This window comes from Nilaparvata lugens, chromosome 4 (assembly GCF_014356525.2).
Source record: "Nilaparvata lugens isolate BPH chromosome 4, ASM1435652v1, whole genome shotgun sequence".
Classification (NCBI taxonomy): Eukaryota; Metazoa; Arthropoda; class Insecta; order Hemiptera; family Delphacidae; genus Nilaparvata; species Nilaparvata lugens.
The window spans coordinates 1,766,747-1,782,238 of NC_052507.1; the positions used below are offsets into that span (position 1 = coordinate 1,766,747).

General features: G+C 33.4%; 1 protein-coding gene across 1 annotated transcript in view; it reads right to left on the minus strand.

Moving 5' to 3' along the window:
- Window positions 1-200: 200 nt before the first annotated feature.
- Window positions 201-15,492, minus strand: part of LOC111051752 (L-asparaginase) — a 47,290-nt gene continuing 31,998 nt past the window's right edge. Inside the window, 7 exon segments of the mRNA XM_039425509.1 lie at window positions 201-1,122; window positions 3,027-3,126; window positions 5,026-5,148; window positions 6,877-7,001; window positions 8,771-8,974; window positions 9,761-9,874; window positions 12,417-12,602. Coding sequence (XP_039281443.1) covers window positions 907-1,122; window positions 3,027-3,126; window positions 5,026-5,148; window positions 6,877-7,001; window positions 8,771-8,974; window positions 9,761-9,874; window positions 12,417-12,602 — 1,068 coding nt within the window. The 3' untranslated portion in view covers window positions 201-906.

A 15,492-nucleotide genomic window follows, 5' to 3' on the forward strand; every position in this document is an offset into this window, starting at 1 on the left:
TAGTTTTATAATAAATGAATGTACTCCCATTCTTGAGTACCAGAGGTTATGTAAGTTTTATTTGACAGTTGTAATATTTTCAATATCATTATTACAGTACATGGCTTGGTTATGAACATAGAAACTTATTAAATGCATATCAGTATAAAGCATATTTTCATTAAAAAAAGGTTCAGGTAGCATAAATATGTTATACGAATTTAAGATCTGTTAACTAATTTTATTAAAACAATTTAAAAATGATTGAAAGTAACTATAGTATTATAGTTAAAAAGACACACATCAAGTGCCGTTAGCACACTGACAATTCAAATTTAATTAAATTTTAAACTGAATTAAATTCAAGTATCAATCGTTTAAAGTGGTTAATTTTTAGTGTAAGGCTCAAGCAGATTAAATTCAGTTCAAGCCAACTGAATACATTGTATTCTAGGTACCTTGGTTCAAGCTTTGACTGTGCAAACAACCTCAAGTTTATATACCGTATATCTTTATTGATTAATATTGATTGATACAATAAGTACATCATCAAATGATAGGGAGAGAAAAAATAAGGTAACCTTGTTCTATTCCTCTCCCAAATTTAGATAAGGTTACACATAGTCCGAAATAGGTTAAATTCATTCTTCTAGAAATAAGACATTAACTGCTTTTAAGACACTTTTCAAACTTACATGTTTATACAATAACTCATATGACAACAAATATTGATTTACAATAATTATTTTTCCTACAATTACACGTAAAATCGCACTGAATTGCATGCCTAAAACGGTCTATTCCTAAACTTAATTCAGGCTCCACAATTTATGAATTTTAGGCTGCCTCTTTCGAATATAGTTCCCACTTTATCTCAAACTTCTTAATGGGAAATTCTGTAGAAATTTGTACTGAAAGTTTTCATTCCTAAGAATGTCCATTTGTACCGTTACTAACTCTTGACCCTGAACGGAGAAGCTCTGGTTTTCCATCTTTGTTGGAGGATAGCAGTTCCACAATTGGCGAGAGCTGCATGTGCTTGGCTAAGTCTATTGCAGAGAATCCTAGTTTGTCTTTAACTGTAGTATCCACGCCGGACAGAATAAGGTAATTCACAGCCTCTGTCTGATTACACATTATCGCCTGGAAAAGATAAATTATAATCTATACTATAATAAAGGAAAGGACTGACTTATACACGTACGGGATAGAGGAATTATGTTTGACGCATCATCACGTCTGAACTACTTAACTGATTAACTTGAAATTTTGCATATAGATTCTTAATTAACCCGGGATGGTTATAGGCCTATTATCAATTCTTCAAGTTTTCAGTCTCTCAAGTTTTAAAATAGACCCTTGCGGAGCACAGGTTAACTGCTAGTAAATTATAAATTTATAAAGTTATAACATTGATTTATTTTAATTATACATTATAATGTTTACTTTCTTGTTTAGGGTTATAGCATTTATAAAGTTATAACATTGATTTATTTTAATTATACATTATAATGTTTACTTTCTTGTTAAGGGTTATAGCGAGGTCCATGTTATAATGATAGTGGAGAAAGATAGGGGAATGGCGTTGTCGATTCTGCCTTGCCACTGCCCTCTATAGAGGATATCTGATACCAATAAATCTGATGTACTATAGACTGTTCATTTTTGTTTGAATTAATCATCAATATTTCATTCGTCAAGAATATTCATCGATCTAGAGTAGAATGTATCCTCATCATTTCAATCCAGACTTCAATTTCAATTTGCATTTCAATCTCTCAATACATTACAATACAACATCATTCAATTTAAGGTTGAGTGGTAGAGAGAGGACACTTAGTCCCAAGTTCGCCTGTTGAAGGATATTTTTAATTTGTGACTTTAAACTTTTACTTTGACTTGTAATTGTATTACTATGTCTTTGTCAATTACCTATATTGGTCTATGACAATAAAATCTATTTATTCATTTATTATTCATTGATTCATTTTCAGTGTTTGGTCTATGACAATAAAATCTATTTATTCATTTATTATTCATTGATTCATTTTCAGTGTTTGATATGCTATTTGTAGTGTAAGTGTAGATTAGACAAAACCCATCAAGAGTAAAATCATTTCATGAACAGTAGAAATAAAAGAACTCAGCCAAAAAGAATCTTAAAAATCTGGTGTGGCGCACTCACACAACTTTCCTTGCCGTTATGAAAATTGATCACCTGACGCTAGTGTTCCCGCGCATCTCAATTCTACTATTCAAAGATTTGAGCCAGCTGGTGACAGGGCAATAACGCTGGAGACACACATGAGGTCTGCTATCTCTTCATAGTGGATGATTTAATAGAATCAACAATAATTTGCAATTGAATAATCACATTTTCTCGAATTTAAAGCCTATTTTCAATTTTAGGTGAAAATGTTACTGAACATTAATTGTAGAGATTTTCATGCTCAATCTACTCCACTTGAATTTTTTTCGTTTCAATTGTATCTGAAGCCTGATAATTGGGAATCTATCTGCATTGATGGGGCGAAGCTCCTGAAATTTTTACAGATATGGGACTTGTGGCAGTTGATAGAGCTTATCAATGACTTTTTTAAGTATAAATTTGATCAAAATCGTTGGAGCCGTTTTCGAGAAAATTGCAAAAAACCCTGTTTTTGACAACATTTTCGCCATTTTAGCCGTCATTTTAATTGCATCAGATCGAAATTGTTCGTGTCGGATACTTATATCGTAAGGACCCTAAGTTCCAAATTTCAAGTCATTCCGATAATTGGGAGATGAGATATCGTGTACACAGACGCACATACACTCATACACACACACACACACACACACACACACACACACACACACACACACACACACACACACACACACACACACACACACACACACATACAGACCAATACCCAAAAACCACTTTTTCGGACTCAGGGGACCTATAAACGTATAGAAATTTAGAAATTGGGGTACCTTAATTTTTTTCGGAAATCAATACTTTCCTTACCTATGGTAATAGGGCAAGGAAAGTAATTTATTACCATGTGTAAAGCAGTTCTTCCCAAAACATCGACTTGTGATAGGTTTGCACCAGCTAGTTTGTACGATTTCAGCCTTTTCACTTGTCCATACATTGCAGCACTGAAAATGTAAAATTTTCAATAATTTATTAGTTCTTCAAAGTTGTTTTCCATCCCGAACTGCTTATTATTAAATCAATTTTTGCTATCAAAAAGAACGATTAGCAGTCAGATTTTTTCCAATATAATGAATTTAATCATTCACTGTGACAACCAGGAAGATGGCGGACCTGCCGAAAGATCTCGTTGTCACAGAGAGTGATTAATTCATTATATTGGAAAAAATCTGACTAGTCGTTCTTTTTAATAGCAAAAAGTAATATTCATTAGTGTAATAGTTTTAATTCACCCTATAATTATTATCAGTAGAAATATTATAATAATTTAATTGGTGTTTTATTTTTGAGTACCTAGATAATCATTGGTGGCTATTTTCTGGTGTCTTTCAAAGAATTTCAACAAAGACAATATTTGTACTAAAAAGTATTTCATACTTTTATGAATAACACAATGGTGTGTCAACTGTAGAATTATTTATAGAATTATTTCAACTGTAGAATTATTTATAGAAAATAGAGTACTCAGCGTTAGGCAATTGTATATATTGTTGTTATTAGGGTATATGAAAAAACATCAAAATAGGAACCATATCATAAATCATAGCCATAATACTAGAATAAGAGAACGTTACAATCAAGAAGTACCAAGAATGAATACAGCGTTTGGGCAAAGATCACTAGGATATTTAGGGCCTACAATATCTAATAGAATACCATTAGAAATCAAAGGAGAGGAAAATTTCAACAGGTTCAAAAGAAAAATTAGACATTGGTATTCAGTATTGGGATACAAAGTAGTGAGGAACTAATAGTAAGTAGGATTTAGATTTAAGCAGTATTCTTTTTAAATAAGGTAATTTATATGTAGAAAATAGTACCTCGTTTAGTATCTTTGTACTAGGTGATGCTTAGGGTAATAGATATAGTTTTAGATTTTTGGAATTTTTGTATTATCTGTTGTAGCATAAATTAGTATTAATTTGATGATAACCTCGACACATATATTATATAGTGAGGTATCATTTTTGTAAACACTGAATATTGTTATATTATTGAAAATATATGAAAAAAATATGTAATGTATGAATTTATGAATAAACTCCTCTGGATGTGTCGTCCAACATCCAGAGAAATTATTATTATTATTAATGATAATAACTACCAATCAAATAATGTATTCAATTAAAAAAAAAACAAATATGCACTATAGTGAGGTCCACGTTATTATGGCAGTGGAGAAAGATAGGAGGACAACGTTCCCGATCCTCTGTCTTGTCAATGCCTTTCATAGACGAAAGCTAATACAGGTTTATTAATGTAATATAAACTGTTCATTCTCGTTTAAAGTAATCAATTTCATTGTATTAAGCAAGAAATTATATTTGCAATAATTTCATTACGAATTTTCTTAATTAAGATGAAATATTTTGTTAATTATTAATTCTTTATTAATTCATTGTTAAAAGACGATCTGACAACAGAGCAAAGCGAGAAAGAGATAGCGCTCTCCGCTTTGGTGAATGATAGACAAGGATAGCAATACCATTGCTAATCAAACACTGCCATTATAACGTGGACTTCACTACCGTATAGTAATTTTCTACAATAGAACATTAAAGTAGACCTATTGAAATACATTATCAGCAAATAATAATTATTCAAATTTCATTCACAATATTTCATTTTAACAGGAATTTTTAATAACATATATACCGAATGTTTACAGAATATTTTTTTGAAAATATCCTTATTCTGAAAATAGTATCCTTAGATATTATCTAAATAGATATATAGATAAATGGATATCCTTATCCTTGAACTGAAATCTATGATCATTGGAGTACAATAACAAGGAAAGTATTGAAGATACTATGAAAGATATTTTTCAAGAAAATAATTACCTGCATAGTTTTTCTCCTATCTCTTTTGGACTGAGAGTGAGATGGGCTCCACACTGCTTCAGTACCTTTATCACCTCTTCATGTTCACCGTTAATGGCATCTAACAGAGGAGTTATCTCATTTCTGCAAGAATCAAATAAAATAATCTTTATTTACAAAATAAGTAAATACTTTTATTGTCACTGCCGCCTGCCTCAACGATAAAAACTTGTGTAAACAATTTTTCCCTTTTCATTATTATTTCATTCCTTTCTAATAAATTTTCATTTTTCCCTTTTTTTATTTATTCGGTATCAAAATCTGATGTATATTTCTCATTTTATTTTCGCATTTTGTATTAGTTTTCTTTCATTTTTTATTACTATTAAATTTGGAAAACTTTAAAGTGAAAAAACACTCACATTCTTTGATGCCACTCTTTGATGCCATTCGTTTTTGCCACATCATTTTTTACTTAAAATCTTTGAAGTGTAATATTTATTTTGTCTAAGTTTATTTATCTTTTGTAACTCTTTGATGCCATTCTTTTTTGCCACATCAAAGAATGTGAGTGTTTTTCCACTTCAAAGTTTTACAAAATTTAATAGTAATAATAATAGTGGAAACAAGATGGATAACCAACAACAGATTTCATTTTTTACTTAAAATCTTTGAAGTGTAATATTTATTTTGTCTAAGTTTATTTATCTTTTGTAACTCATTTTTTCCTGTAACTGGGCACCCACCGAAAAACCTTTGGGTTTGGTAGGACCCTCAACTGTTTGTATTGTGAATAAAAAATTTTGATTTGATTTGATACAGCAGAGACAAAATATACATTGTGAATATTTCCCACAAAGACAACATGTCTGGGTGTGGGGAATGAGTACTTGGAACAGCATTATAGCAGCAATAAATATTGAATATTGGGGTAAATATTTTGAATATTTTCACAATAAATAATAAAATAATAATAGAAGAAGTATAAGGTAGAGTAAATAAAATAGAAAAGCGTCTTTAAGGGATACGAAGAGTATTCAATTCTATTGACCTTAAATTTCTGTAGTACTGTACCTATTGAAAAAAAAACTTAAAAGTCTGGTGTGGCGCACTCACACAACTTTCCTTGAAGTTATGAAAATTGATCACCTGACGCTAGAGTTCACGCGCATCTCAAGTCTACTATTCAAAGATCTGAGCCAGCTGGTGACAGAACAATAACGCTGGAGACATACGAGTTCTGCTATCTCTTCATTGTGAATGATTTAATAGAATCAACAGTTGCCAACAGTTTGCAATTGAATAACCACGTTTTTTCGAATTTCGAGCTTATTTTAAATTCTAGGTGAAAATGTCACTGAACATTAATTGTAGAGATTTTCATGCTCAATCTTTTCCACTTAAAATTTTTTGTTCAAATTTAATCTGAAGCCTGATAATTGGGAATCTAAAATCAAACTTTGTATAGATGGGGCGGAGCTCCTGAAATTTTTACAGATATGAGACTTGTGGCAGTTGATAGAGCTTATCAATGACTATTCTAGGTATAAATTTGATCAAAATCGTTGGAGCCGTTTTCGAGAAAATCGCTAAAAACCCTGTTTTGACGCCATTTTAGGCGCCATCTTGAATTGCATTTGATCGAAATTGTTTGTGTCCGATCCTTATATTGTCATTCCGTTAATTGGGAGATGAGATATCTTGTACACAGACACACATACAGACCAATACCCAAAAACCACTTTTTTGGACTCAGGGGACCTCGAAACGTAAAAAAATTTACAAATTGGGGTACCTTAATTTTTTTTGGAAAGCAATACTTTCCTTAGGCTACCTATGGTAATAGGGCAAGGAAAGTAAAAACATACAAACCTATCACGCATGTGTATACTCGCTCCATTCACTAGTAAATATCTGACGATCTCTAGATTGCCCATGGCGCTTGCTATATGTAGCGGAGTTCTAAGGTCGGAATTTGTTGAAGACATGTTAGCACCCTAAAAATAATTGAATAAAAAAATATATTAAATTCATTAATAAAATAAAAAGGTGGAATTACAATAAGTAATGACAATAGAAATTGAGAAAAGTGGATGAATGAGAACTATAATATATCAATATCAATTTTGGATAGTCAGAATGATTTCCTATTTTCTAAAATTGAAAATTTGTTTCCTTTGACTGTAAATCTTTGAAAATGTGACGCATAGTGCTGGTTGCACAAAGGCCGGTTAATAGTAAATTATGATTAATTTTACGAGATGGTATCAGAGAAGGCTTTTTCAAGAAAAGGCTTCACTGATTGGTTCTCGTGGAATTAATAACGATTAAAATTTAACCGACCTTTTGCAACCGGGCCATAGTACATAACCTTCAACTCTTCTCTCCATTCATTAAAGTATCATAAATGAAAACATTTTTGTATTATTATTCATCCCCAATCCCATAATCATCATCATCATCATCATCATCATCATCATCATCATCATCATCATAATCAACTAGAATTGAAATACTTCTATAGTGAGAAGAATAGCGATGCCAATTCTCTGAATTAATTAATTATATTTCTACACTGTCAAAAACATAATTGGCATCGTTGTGGACCTAGAAAAGGATAGTACCACCGGCTTTGTCGAATGATAGACAAGGATAGCAAAACCAAAGTTGATCAAATACTGTCATTATAACGTGGACCTCACTATAGGAAGTTCCCTTTGTAAATGAATATAGAAATAAATAGATATTGAATTATAAATCTATTGACAGAGCATCCTCTAAACTCAATGTTTGAATTTTTTCAATCTCTGAATTGAATTTGAATCTCTGAATTTTTCAATATAAGTACAGAAACGATATGCAGTTACTTCTGATTATATTTTCACTTATGTTAAAAATCTGGTGTGGCGCACTCACACAACTTTCCTTGCCGTTATGAAAATTGATCACCTGACGCTAGTGTTCACGCGCATCTCAAGTCTACTATTCAAAGATCTGAGCCAGCTGATGACAGGATAATAACGCTGGAGACACATGAGGTCTGCTATCTCTTCATAGTGAATGATTTAATAGGATCAACAGTTGCCAGGTAATGACAAGTTGAATTGAAGGAATTTATTTTATTGACCATTATATTTATGTAGATGTTCCATTGTATTATATTATGTTGTAAACCAAAAGGAATCAAATCTATTATTATTTTCAAAATAATTATCAAATTATTCTTATAGGACTATTATTAATAGTTTTTGTCACACTCACATATCCTTTCACTTCAGTAAACGACCTATACCTATGACCTATAATAGTGAGGTCCACGTTATAATGGCAGTGGAGAAAGATAGGAGATCAATGTTGCCGATCCTTTGTCTTGACAATGCCTTCTATAGACGGTAGCTGATAGAGGTTGATTGATGTAATATTAACGGTTTATTATCGATTAAAATAATCAATTATATTTTATTAAGCAAGAAATTATAATTTTCAATCATTTCATAACTAAGATGGATTAATTCTACATCGTTAGAAGACGATCTGGCAACAGAGCAAAGCGAGAAAGAGATAGCGATATCTGCTTTGTTGGATGATAGACAAAGGATAGCAATACCATTGCTAATTAAACACTCCCATTATAACGTGGACCTTACTGTAGGCTTAATATACTCCTAGAAAGTTACCTTTTGTGAATAAATAAAAAAATAAATAGATGTCAAATTATAAAAATCAGTCTTATAGGACTATTATTAATAGTTTTTGACACACTCACATATCCTTTGAGTTCAGTCAACTTGGTGATGTCTGAATTCTGGACGGCAGAACACAACATGGCTGGAAACAAAATGGAGTCCAGCTGCTCGACATCATGTGATGAAAGATGCAGCGACCGAGCCACCGAGTCTATCAGATCCCACTCCTGGAGTTGAGGTGGCTTCTCACCTGTCAGTTCTCCTCTGATGTTGCTTTTCATCATCTGAAAATTATTGTCAATTTCTATGTATTTTTGGAAATTAAAATTTCTGGAGTTCAGACGGTTCTATGCCTGTCAACACTCCTCTAATGTTGCTTTTCATCTTCTGTAAATTGCCAATTTCTATAAAATTTCCAGTTCATATTGGCTTGAAAATCTAACTGATTACAATAAATCGAAGAGAACGAGTATTGAAATTGCTGTAGATACTTATTTTAACAAATTTCTTATCTATATTGGCTTGAATGTCTTGACTGATCACAATAAATTTAATAAAACTGGTTGAAATTGTCATAGCTACTACTTATTTATAAGAAGATATTTGTGAAATTATATATTGAGACCCACGTTCTAATTGATTTTTTTCAAATAAAATGTTATAATCGAGCTAGTTTTTTAACAATGTGGAAATATAATTGAGTACAATAAATATTTGAACTTGATCATGAAAATGTCTTATTAAAACGATGAAACATTTGACTAATAACAACAGTTAATATTACTTCAGTATCAGCTATCATGTATTGGTATCAGCTATCCTCTATAGAAGGCAGTGGCAAGATAAAGAATCGACAACGCTGTTCTCCTATCTTTTTCCACTGCCATTACAACGTGGACCTCACTATACAGGCAGTGCTGACAGGCTAGAGTTTGTAGCGCTGATCATACTAGTTCTTTGAAGAATATTGAGTAAAATAAATCCACAAAGTTAGATTTAGAAAGTTAGTATGTAGAATAAATCTACAAACAATACATGTTCTGAAGAAAATGATTGAATAATCAACTTACAACACGCTTTGTTTCTACATCCCATTCAGTTTTGGATAGAACATAGGCGAGCTTCGTTAGGGCTGCTTCAGGAGTCATATCACAGCCGGGTGTCACATTTGCGTCGTAGAGAGTCTGAAAATCAGAAGTAACAGATTAAATTTACACTTTAATACTTGAAAAATACCTCTCTCCATCTCTTACATGAAAAATGTCTTTTCTTGAAGGAAAAATAACAATAAAAAATACAACACTTGATTTCATGGGGAGATATATGGATGGAAAAACATTATGGAGAGAAAAAAGGGAGACTGAAAAGTTTTTACCTAATAATGAATATTCAGATGAAATCTCAATTATGGAAATTGATTATGAAATACGTAGAAAGTATGAGTGACTCAAGAGCAGTAAAGAAGGTCTTCAGAGGAAATCCAGGAGGAAGGAGACTACAAGGACGCCCACGAAAACGCTGGCTAGAAGATGTGGAACAAGATTTGAGGAGGCTGGGTGTCCGAGGTTGGAGAAGAAGAACTGGCGACAGAGAGGAATGGAGAGGCATCATAGAGGAGGTCAAGGCCCTAAACGGGCTGTAGCACCACGGAGTAAGTAAGTAGATTATGAAATAAATTTATTTCCCATAATGTTACATACTGTAAGCAATATATGGACGGCGGGAGAAGCCTCCACCAAATTATGTAAGCAAGATATGCCTTCACCAAATATGTAAGGGTGGGTAAATGAAAAAAAAACACAAGAAAAGATCGTAGGTATTTGATATTTAAAACAAAACAATAAATTATTTATTACAAAAATTAGAATTATAATTAGAAATTACGAAATAATAATAATCAGATGAATATTTCAGGGGCTACTCGTTTTGTTGCTAGTGAGGATTCAATTGTTGTGGCTATGAAAAATTTAAGAACAATGACTCAGTAGTCACCTACCTTTATGAAAATGGCTTCCCACTTTGGCATCCACTGGTATTTCGCGGCGTTAATTATTAATTAAAAAAAATCAAAATAACTGATCCAATGAAATGGGTTCAGATCCCGTCCTATTCAATAATAGCCTACAATTCTCTTTAAACTGCCCTAACTGCGACAGGAAAACTGTATTATAAAACAAGAGCAAAATCTATCCCCTTCACCAGAACAGCCGGACTTACTCACAGTCCTAACGAACGAGCTCACACACACGAGAAGAAAAATTTTGGGTATTAAATATAACTCAGTCAATGCCAAACATGAAAGCCATTTCAGTACATATTTTTATCTGTCGCACAAGCGGCACGTTTGTTATTAAAAACAGAAGAGAAGCTACATTAGTTTTGACAACAAATGAAATAAACAATCTTTCTGTCGATGACAAAAATTGTTCAAAGACAAAAACAACTGTTCATTAAACTTTTCCAAATTAAAACTCTAAAATCCTGATCAATATGAGATTATATGATTCATATATATGTCCCATATGACCAGGTGACACAAGGTGACAATACAAAAATGAGATTTACAATACAATAAGATATAAAGGAAACCCCCTATACAAGACTACGGGTCTGTGGGTAGAGTATAGGAGGGATTATTATTTTATCATTGAAAAATATTTTTCTTCAAAAATTACAGTGATAAATTGATGAATACTATGACAGATCTTACATGCAACACTAGATAGGTACTAGAAAGATAGGAAAAAGTGGAAGGTCACAGTTCACTCTTAGGGTACGGTAGCCAACACAATACAGTTATTTATTATTTAATCAATAATGAACAATTAATATTACATCAGATATACCGGTATCAGCTAGAATCTATAGAAGGTAAAGAATCGGCAACACTGTTCTCCTATCTTTCTCCACCGTCATTATAACGTGGACCCCACAATATTTCATTAAACTTAATAATTGAAATATATATTGATTTAAAGAGATGGGAGCTGAATTCTGAATAAATGAAATTTTGTCATTTGCAGAAATTCCATCAATACTAATCATGATTGAATAATTATAAGCTTTTTCCCAGTGGATGATGAAGCCCACATGTGCTCCAGGCTTGTGCATGAGTGACGAGACTCTCTTCTTTCTTTCTTCACTGAGGCTAATTCCCAAACGAGCTCCAGGCTTGTGCGTGGGTAATGAACCTGATGATAATGATTCAGATTCAGATTCAGATTCCTTTATTCATGTGTTTAACAAAACATAATTCAACTTACATTCTAGCGTTAAAAATAAAATACCAGTAGCGGTAAAATGACATGGTGAATCATATTAAACTAATGAGTTCTACAATAATATTGAGCAGAAAAAATGATGAAAAATGCAAAAGTTAAGGTACTACTGTAATGTTTTCACATGAAACGGTGAAGTTTGGACCTTAAGAAGTCCATTCTCAGAGAGGGTATCAAGGATACCCTCCCCTTCAGCACTTAACCGTAAAAAAATAAAATTAAAAATTCAAACGAAATATTATGTCTAAGCGAAAAAAAAATTAAGACTGAAATAATATCAATAAGTAAAAACCAAAACATAAAGTTCTCCTTTATGAGAGATTAGTGGACAGTTTTAAATGGGTTCCGAACTCACTTTTCCAGTTTCATAGATATCAGACATTGATGTCTAACTGGAACTGATGATTATGAGAGACGCCGGATACTTTTATGTGGGTTCCGAACTTACTTTTCCGGTTTCATAGATGTCAGACACGGCCCCCTTGGAGCACTGGGTACAGTTGATAATGATGACTCCTCTGTCGGTGGCTTCTCGGAATACTTCAATCAGATCCGACCGGTTGCTGGGGACGTTACCCGCACCATACGTTTGCAACACTGCTCCCTCTAACGGCGGTTGAAGGAACGATTTCACCTAAAAAATTCGAGAAAATTAACAAATAGATCTCCAATATAATAAAGGAAGAATTGGCTTGTACATGTACGGGATAGGAAATTCACGAATGACGGACGCATCATCATGTCTGAACTACTGGATATCATAGGTTAAAATTTTCAGATAAGAGTCCGATTGTTTATGGCTTGCAACTTTTCAGCAAGCTGACTAAAAATTTGTCAAAGTCGAGTAGGCCTAATTGACCGAGCGAAGTGAGGTCTAAGATTCAAGTCGACGGTTTGGCATTTCTCTTAATGTTTAAATGTTTATATGTTGCGCATTTGCGGTGAAACGCGGTAATAGATTTCCATGAAATTTGACAGGTATGTTCCTTTTTAAATTGCGCGTCGACGTATATACAGGGTTTTTGGAAATTTTGCATCTCAAGGATAATATAAAATGAAAAAGGAGCCTCCTTCATACGCCAATATTAGAGTAAAATCAGACTATAGAATTATTCATAAAAAATCAGCTGACAAGTGATTACACAGATGTATGGAGAAGCCAGTCTATTGCTGTATTTCCGTAAGGTCTTTAGTTTCAATCAGGTACTTGGGGATGAGAATACTGCGTGAGGTCTACTGTTCACAGAACTACTAGTTTTAAGAGAGATTTGTATACATTTCTGGTTGACAAGGCATATTATAGTATTGAAGAGTTTCTAAATGATAGGGTGTTATAATTTGTTCAACTGTAAAATTACAGTTATTTGTTGTATGTAAAGTGTAGAAGAATTTTATAATTTATGTGACGTGCTATATTTTTGTAAGCTTCTGTTATTCTATTTATTTATTTAATATATTTTTCAATACCTGTTGACATGGCCAGTTGTAAAGTGGTTTGGCTCAATAAAATTGAATTTGGACTGATAAACTTGAAATTGTGCATATACAAAGTGTGCCAGAGAACCTTACTTATTTGAAAAAAAATCCCGTAAGTTGAATTAGTCGTGTAGAGGAGGGGGCGCATCTGTAGGGGGGTTAGTTCTCAAGTTTATTTTCCCTCAAGTAAATTAGCCATCATGCTCTGGTCTAGAGAGCAGCGGGCCTTCGCAGTTGAGAGAGTCTTTTCTAATGGTCGATCACCTTCCACGCTCGATTTGAAATTCCTCCCCACAGACTCGTTCCTGGTCATAATTCTATTCTCTCGTGGGTTAACTCATTTCAAGAGTGTGGAAGTGTCGCTAAACCCAGAAATGGACTTCAACAAACCATCAGAACTCCAGAAAATATCAAAAGAGTGAGGCAGTCAGTTGTGCGTACTCCCAGGCGTTCGGTTCGCAAACACGCAACTGCTATGGCAATTTCTGACTTCACTGTTCGACGAATGAAGACCTTCAACTTCATCCCTATAAATTGGCTGTTGCTCAAGAATTGGCTAAACGCGATTTTGTTGCCCGTCAAAATTCATGTGATATGCTGATTGACAACCTGCCTGAAGAAGCGGTCATTTTTTTACTGACAAGGATCATTGCCATATGCGATTTATTAAGGTTTTTTTTAAATCACTGGTTTATGTCGATCGACCACGGACCATAGCACACCTCAAGAACAACATTCACGACACCATTGCCAACATACCGATTGATAAAAATCGACTTCATCAGTGAATGCGCAATGGGGGTCGCCACAGTCTGATTTCATTTTCAAGACTGCCTGGAAAAAAATGAAATATTGTATTCTCATATAAAAAATTTAAAAAATATCTGAAGTGAAAACAAAAATTTTGAAATAGTCAACCACTTTTTATATCTGAAGTACTTCTGTTTTTAATGACCTTTCAAATAAGTAAGTTTCTCAGGCGCACCTTGTAGATTCTTAATCTGCCGAGGATGGTTAGGGAACGCGCCACCTCAGTCCTCCGACACACCCAGAACCTGACAGGAGTGGACAGCGACTATCTCATCCATCGACACCGTACGCCAGCGACAGGGAAAGACTGTTTTGAAAGAGTCTCGAATTGGCGTGTGCGTTAGGCGCCAAAACCGGACACTTTTACATTCGTACAGACACGACAAAGTCAGACACATCGAATCTCTGACACTTCCAAAATGTATACTTCTTGGACGGACTGTACTACGCAGAGCTGTCTAGGTTTTCAAACAATGGTTATTGTTCTGATGGATCCCCACATGTAGGCTATTCTTAACAAGACCATTGACAATTCATTTCTGAAACCTATCACTCTTTTCTATCCCTCTTCGTAGTAATATCAGGCGATGACTTATCTTGTAACTGGATAATTCGTTATATATCATTCCTATTTTGTGCAGTTGTCTCTCTTTTCTGCATTTATTTGGAGCTTGAATAATATAATTATTAGTAAATTTCTTGACACAAAACAAAAATAACTTCACTTAATAGTTCAATTGTCAAGATTAGTGAGTACACTGAAACTTCTCGATAACTCTATAATTCGTAGTTTTGCCATCAAAAACACTGTAACTAGTATTCCTATAACGATAAATACACTAGTATGCCATAGTAACTGATAACTCCGCTGAATTCAGCTGATTAATATACGAAACTTACACCAACTCGCTTTCTTTAATGTCTGTCTGCCTGTCTAGGTATTGTATGTTTGCAACACTGCTCCCTCTAACGGCGGTTGAAGGAACGATTTCACCTAAAAAATTCGAGAAAATTAACAAATAGATCTATAATATAATTAAGGAAGAATTGTCTTGTACATGTACGGGATAGGAAATTCACGAATGACTCATCATCACGTCTGAACTACTGGATATCATAGGTTAAAATTTTCAGATAAGAGTCCGATTGTTTATGGCTTGCAACTTTTCAGCAAGCTGCCTAAAAATTTGTCAAAGTCAAGTAGACCTAATTGACCGAGCGAAGTGAGGTCTAAGATT